Genomic DNA, 7,330 nt, shown 5'->3' on the forward strand with positions numbered 1-7,330 from the left:
GGGCTACACGCCGCAACGATTATATGAATATTCCTATTATGAGATATTATTGAGCTAGAGTGCTAAGTGTGAGTACTGTTTGATGAGAGCTGAGTCACGAGTGACTGAGAGGCCATAGTTTATGAGTGGTACCTTGACCGAGGGGCCCATTTATGACATTGTTGCTGATTTCACTCTTCTTTTATAGTGAGCCTCTGTTGAAAGCTGTTAAGTAAATGGTTTCAAGTATTTCAATTGAAACCGAAGCTTTTACGAAGTAAGTGGCTGTTTAAACTGTTGAGTTTAGCTTGATATTCTGTTGTATGCTCTTTTACTTGATTTTTAACTGCTCCTCACTGCACTCAGACCTTATTTACTTTAGTTACTTACTGAGTTGGCGTACTCACGTTACTCCCTGCACCTTGTGTGCAGATTCAGGTGCCCGAGCAGCAGAGTGAGGGTTCCCAGCATTTTTCGGAGCTTATCGGAGACTGCAAGGTAGCTGCACGGCGTCCGCAGCCTGCTTTCCTCCTTCCTATCCTTGTTTTCCGCATTTTTAGACTACCATGTATTAGACAGTCGGACTGGTTATATTTATAGGCTCTAGACTTGTGACACCAGATGGTTGGGCTGTGTTTGGTTTGTTGTTATACTGTCTTTCCGCACATTTCAGTGAATTAAATATTTCTCTTGCAAATTTGAAGCTTAATCAGTATTAGGAAAATGGTTTATTAAAAGGAATTTACTGTGATTAATTGTTTGGGTTGGCTTGCCTAGTATTGTGATAGGCGCCATCACGACTGGGGTATTTGGGGTCATGACAAGTTGGTATCAGAGCCTAGGTTACATAGGTCTCGCGAGTCATGAGCCGGTTTAGTAGAGTCTCGCGGATCGGTACGGAGACGTCTGTATTTATCCTCAGGAGGCTGCAGAACCTTTAGGAAAAACATCTCATTCTTGAATTCCTGTCATGCGAATCTGTTGATTCTAGTACTAAACTTTTGTTGTTCTATTCTCTCACAGATGGTGAGGACACGTGCTACCGGTCAGGATGGACGACTACCAGTACCACCAGTTGGGGCCACTAGGGGCTGAGGACGCGGTCGAGGCTGTGTTAGGGGCAGGGGTGTAGCCCGCACAGCAGCTAGGGCAGCACCTGCAGATCCACCAGCCGCCCCAGTTCAGGGTCAGGTCTTAGTTGCGGACGCTCCAGTAGCACCAGCTCAGGCACCGGCTGTGCCTTGTGATTCCAGGCCTTCAGGAGACTCTAGCTTAGATTCTATCAGTGTGCACTGGTTTGGCTCAGGCGGTCTCAGTTACTACGGCCGCAGCTACGTCTCAGGCTGGGGGAGGCACTCAGACTCCCGTTGCCCGCACACCCGATTAGGTTGTTCAGGGGTTGCAGACACCGGAGGCATCATTAGCCCAGCCGGTGGCAGCTGCTCAGGGTTATGTAGCTCCAGCTATGCCAGAGGACGAGCATCGCAGATTGGAGAGGTTTGGCGGACTCCAGCCTCATACTTTCAGTGGTGCAGAGGGCGAGGATGCCCAGGGTTTCTTGGACAGATGTCAGAGGATTCTTCGCACCGCAGGTATTCTGGAGACCAGTGGGGTTGCATTCATGACTTTTCAGTTTACGAGAGTTGCCTTCACTTGGTGGGAGGCTTATGAGAGGCGTAGACTTGTTGGTGCAGCGCCTCTTACTTGGCAGCAGTTCTCCGCTCTCTTTTTGGAGAAATATGTGCCACAGTCCCGCAGAGAAGAGCTGCATAGGCAGTTCGAGCAGTTGTGATAGGGGGATATGACTGTTACACAGTACGAGATGAGGTTCTCCGAGTTAGCTCGCCATGCTATCTTGTTGGTTCAAACAGATCGAGAGAGGATCAGGAAGTTCGTTGATGGCCTCACATATCAGCTTCGGATTCTCATGACTAGGGAGAGGGTGTCAAGTGCTACTTTTGAGGAGGTTGTTGACATCGCCATTGAGATTGAGTCAGTTCGTCGCCAGGAGCGAGAGGAGATGGAGGCCAAGAGGCCTCAGGGATCTGGTAGCTATAGTGGTGCTCCTTCGAGGGGTCAGTTTCAGCACGACAGAGGCCGTCCATACAGGCAGGCTTAGTCAGCTCGCCCAGGTTATCATGGGGCATCGTCGGGTCATGGGTCTCACAGTTCTCATCAGGGACATTCATCACTCAGTGCCCTTCCAGCCCAGAGTTCGTCCCGTGCTCCATCAGTTCAGGGCTCTTCTATGACAGGTGCATCTGCTAATCATCCCGGAGGTAGGGGTTCCCTTCAGTCCCCGTCTCCAGCACCGGGGAGTTGTTATGAGTGTGGAGAGTTTCGGCGTATGAGGAGGCAGTGTCCTCGTCTTCTTGAGGGTCCGTCTCAGCAGAGGGGTCAGCCTTCGACTTCAGCTCCAGTCACTTCACCACCCGCTCAGGCAGCTAGGGGTGGGAGTCAGTCAGCTAGGGGTCACCCTAGAGGGGCAGGTCGATCAGGTGGTGATCAGGCCCATTTCTATGCACTTCCAGCTAGACCTGATGCTGTTGCTTCAGATGCAGTGATTACAGGTATTATCTCAGTCTGCCGCAGAGATGCCTCTGTGTTATTTGATCCTGGCTCTACATTCTCTTATGTGTCATCTTATTTTGCCCATTATTTGGATACGCCCTGCGAGTCTATCGTTTCTTCTGTTCATGTCTCTACTCCGGTGGGCGATACTATTATGGTAGACCGTGTATACTGGTCGTGTGTTGTGTCTATTGGGGGTCTGAAGACCCGAATGGATCTTCTGTTGTTATGTATGGTAGACTTTGATGTGATACTGGGCATGGATTGGTTATCTCCGTGCGGGGCTATTTTGGATTGTCATACCAAGACAGTCACGTTAGTTATGCCGGGTGTGCCACGGATTGAGTGGCGAGGTGTGTCTGATTATGTTCCCAGTAGGGTAATCTCATTCTTGAAGGCCCAACGTATGGTTGGGAAGGGTTGTCTTTCATACTTAGCATTTGTGAGGGATGTCAGTGCAGAGACTCCCAACATTGATTTTGTTCCAGTTGTGAGAGATTTTCCAGATGTGTTCCCTGCAGACTTGCCGGGCATGCCACCGGACAGGGATATCGATTTTGGTATTGATCTGGTGCCGGGCACTCAGCCCATTTCTATTCCACCGTACCGTATGGCACCAACGGAGTTGAAGGAGTTAAAGGAGCAGCTTCAGGAACTCCTTGATAAGGGGTTTATTCGGCCTAGTGTGTTGCCTTGGGGTGCGTTTGTCCTATTTGTGAAGAAGAAGGATGGCACAATGAGGATGTGCATTGATTACATGCAGTTGAACAAGGTTACAATTAAGAACAAGTATCCTCTACCCCGCATTGATGATTTGTTTGACCAACTTCAGGGAGCGAGAGTGTTCTTCATGATTGATCTCCATTCAGATTATCACTAGTTGAAGATCAGGGACTCAAATATTCTTAAGACGGCTTTCAGGACCCGATATGGTTACTATGAGTTCCTGGTAATGTCTTTTGGGCTGACTAATGCCCCAGCAGCGTTCATGCATTTGATGAACAGCGTGTTTCGGCCTTATCTCGACTCATTTGTCATAGTTTTCATTGATGATATTCTGGTGTATTCGCGTAGTCAGGAGGAGCACACGGAGCATTTGAGAGTTGTGTTGCAGAGATTAAAGGAGGAGAGGCTTTATGCAAAGTTCTCCAAGTGTGAGTTTTGGCTCAGTTCAGTGGCTTTCTTGGGGCACATGGTGTCCAGTGAGGGTATTCAGGTTGATCCAAAGAAGATAGAGGCGGTTTAGAGTTGGCCCAGACCGTCCTCAGCTACAGAGATTCGTAGTTTTCTTGGTTTTGCAGGTTATTACCGCCGGTTTGTTCAGGGATTTTCATCTATCGCGTCGCCCTTGACCAAGTTGACTCAGAAGGGTGCTCCATTTATATGGTCGGATGAGTGTGAAGAGAGCTTCCAGAAGCTCAAGACTGCCTTGACCACAGCTCCAGTATTAGTGTTGCCATCAGCTTCAGGTTCTTATACCGTGTATTGTGATGCCTTGAGAGTTGGTATTGGGTGTGTGTTGATGCAGGAGGGTAGAGTTATTGCTTATGCTTCTCGTCAGTTGAAGCCCCATGAGAAGAACTACCCTGTTCATGATTTGGAGTTGGCTGCCATTGTTCATGCGTTGAAGATTTGGAGGCATTACTTGTATGATGTGTCTTGTGAGGTGTTTACCGATCATCGTAGCCTCCAGCACTTGTTCAAGCAGAAGGATCTCAATTTGAGACAACAGAGATGGTTGGAATTGCTAAAGGATTATGATATTACTATCTTATACCATCCGGGGAAGGCCAATGTGGTGGCCGATGCGTTGAGCCGAAAGGCAGTGAGTATGGGAAGTTTGGCATATATTCCAGTTGGGGAGAGACCTCTTGTAGTAGATGTTCAGGCCTTGGCCAATCGGTTCGTGAGGTTGGATATTTCGGAACCCAGTCAGGTATTGGCTTGTGTGATTTCTCGGTCTTCCTTATTCGATCGCATCAGAGAGCGCCAGTATGATGATCCTCATTTGCTTGTCCTTAGGGATAGAGTTCAGCACGATGATGCCAGAGATGTGACCATTGGTGATGATGGGGTGTTGAGGATGCAGGACCGGATATGTGTGCCCAATGTAGATGGGCTTCGGGAGTTGATTCTGGAGGAGGCCCATAGCTCGCGGTATTCCATTCATCCGGGTGCCGCAAAGATGTATCAGGATCTGAGACAGCACTATTGGTGGCGGATAATGAAGAAGGACATTGTGGGATTTGTAGCTCGGTGTCTCAATTGTCAGCAGGTGAAATATGAGCATCAGAGACCAGGTGTCTTGCTTCAGCGGATGGATATTCCAGAGTGGAAATGAGAGCGGATCACCATGGACTTTGTAGTTGGGCTCCCACGGACTTTGAAGAGGTTCGATGCTATTTGGGTGATTGTGGATCGGCTGACCAAGTCCGCGCACTTCATTCCTGTGTATACTACTTATTCCTCAGAGCGGTTGGCAGAGATCTATATCCGGGAGATTGTTCGTTTGCATGGTGTCCTGATTTCCATCATTTCAGACAGGGGCACTCAGTTTACTTCACAGTTTTGGAGGTCTGTACAGCGAGAGATGGGTACTCAGGTTGAGTTGAGCACATCTTTTCACCCTCAGACGGACGGGCAGTCCGAGCGCACTATTTAGATATTGGAGGACATGTTGCGCGCTTGTGTCATTGATTTTGGAGGGTCATGAGATCGGTTTCTACCGCTTGCAGAGTTTGCTTATAACAACAGCTACCAGTCGAGTATTCAGATGACTCCATATGAGGCTTTGTATGGGAGGCGGTTTAGATCCCCAGTTGGTTGGTTTGAGCCGGATGAGGCTAGACTATTGGGTACAGATTTGGTGCACGATGCTTTAGACAAAGTGAAGGTGATTCAGGAGAGGCTTCGTACAGCGCAGTCGAGACCAAAGAGTTATGCTGACAGGAAGGTCCGGGATGTGTCCTACATGGTTGGTGAGAAGGTCCTGTTGAAGGTTTCACCCATGAAGGGTGTTATGAGATTTGGGAAAAAGGGTAAATTGATTCCTTGGTTCATTGGGCCTTTTGAGGTGCTTCAGAGGATTGGGGAGGTGGCTTATGAGCTCGCATTGACACCTAGCCTATCGAGTGTGCATCCGGTATTTCATGTTTCTATGCTCCGAAAGTATATTGGGGATCCGTCTCATGTTTTGGACTTCAGCACGGTTCAGTTAGATGATGATTTGACTTATGATGTGGAGCCAGTAGCTATTTTGGAGCGGCAAGTTCGAAAGTTGAGGTAAAAGGATATAGCTTCAGTGAAAGTGAAGTGGAGAGGTTGGCCCGTGGAGGAGGCTACCTAGGAGACTGAGCGGGAGATGTGGAGCAGATATCCTCACCTATTCGAGGCTTCAGGTATGTTTCTTGACTCGTTCGAGGACGAACGTTTGTTTAAGAGGGGGAGGATGTAACGACCCGGCCGGTCATTTCATGAGTTACCGCTCTGTTTTCCCCATTTCTGCTTCTTATTGTCTTGTTCAACTGTATTATGTGTTATCGGGTTGGTTGGCTCGGGTTCGGAGAGGTTTTGGTAAGGTTTGAGACACTTAGTCTCTTTTGAGAAAGCTTAAGTTAGAAAAGTCAACCGGATGTTGACTTATGTGAAATAGGGCTCGAATGTAAATTTCGATTATTCGGATAGCTTCGGGAGGTGATTTGGGACTTAGGAGTGTGATCAGAATGTGTTTTAGAGGTCCGTAGTAGATTTAGGCTTGAATTGGCGAAATTAGAATTTTGGCGTTTTCCGGTTGATAGGTGAGATTTTGATATGTGGGTCGGAATGGAATTACGGGAGTTGCAGTAGGTCCGTTGTGTCATTTTGGATATGTGTGCAAAATTTCAGGTCATTCGGACGAGGTTTGATAGACTTTTTTTATCAAAAGCTGAATTCGAAAGTTTTAGAGTTCTTAGGCTTAAATCCGATGTGTTTTGGTTGTTTCGATGTTGTTTGAGGTGTTTTGAAGATTGGTGTAGGTTTGGATGGTGGTATATGACTTGTTTGTGCTTTTGGTTGGGGTCCCGGGGGCCTCGGGGTGATTTTGGATGGTTGTCGGGAAGATAGGAATTTGGAAATAGCAGTTGAAGCTAAGTCTGCTGTCATAACCGCACCTGCGGCTAGGGGACCCTAGGTGCGGGCTCGCAGCAACGTCCAATGGGTCGCAGATGCGGAAGGAGGGCCATGCAGCTGGAACCGCAGAAGCGGCTAAGGAAGCGCACCTGCCGTAGCACAGGTGCGAGGAAATGATCGCAAATGCAGAACTTGGACTTTAAGTGAAAACCGCAGATGTGGTGTCTTGGGCCACAGAAGCGGTAGCGCAGAAGCGGAGTTTGGGCCGCAGGTGCGGGAAGCCTAGGCCAGAAGGTATAAAAGATTTCCTTCGCAATTTTTGAGTTATTCTTCACCATTTGCATGCGGGTTTGAGCTTGGGGGAGCTATTTGAAGAGGGATTTCAAGGGGATTTCATAGAGGTAAGGTTTTTGGACCCTAAACTCGTTTCTATGGTGTTATTTCACTGATTTGGCTTGAAAATTTACGGAAATTAAGAGTTAAAAATTGGGAAACTAGGGCTTGAGATTGGAGACCTTTGAGCAAGGGTTTGAGGGGTCATTTGTGGTCGAATTTTACTTCTTTTGATATGTATGAACTCGTGGGGAGATAAAGAGTCTATTAATATTAATTTTTATCGAATTCCGAGACGTGGGCCCGGGGGTCGGGTTGGACCAATTTCGGGATTTTT

At 47.9% G+C, this 7,330-nt stretch overlaps 1 protein-coding gene across 1 annotated transcript in view; it reads left to right on the forward strand.

Annotated features, from left to right (window-relative positions):
• Positions 1-477, forward strand: part of LOC109221414 (agamous-like MADS-box protein AGL62) — a gene marked incomplete at its 3' end in the record, with an annotated part of 4,629 nt that extends 4,152 nt beyond the window's left edge. The window contains exon 2 of the mRNA XM_019385904.1: positions 412-477. Within this exon, the coding sequence (XP_019241449.1) occupies positions 412-477 (66 nt within the window). The remainder of the gene's footprint in view (positions 1-411) is intronic.
• Between the last annotated feature and the right edge of the window lie 6,853 nt (positions 478-7,330).

Source organism: Nicotiana attenuata, unplaced genomic scaffold (assembly GCF_001879085.1).
Source record: "Nicotiana attenuata strain UT unplaced genomic scaffold, NIATTr2, whole genome shotgun sequence".
NCBI lineage: Eukaryota > Viridiplantae > Streptophyta > Magnoliopsida > Solanales > Solanaceae > Nicotiana > Nicotiana attenuata.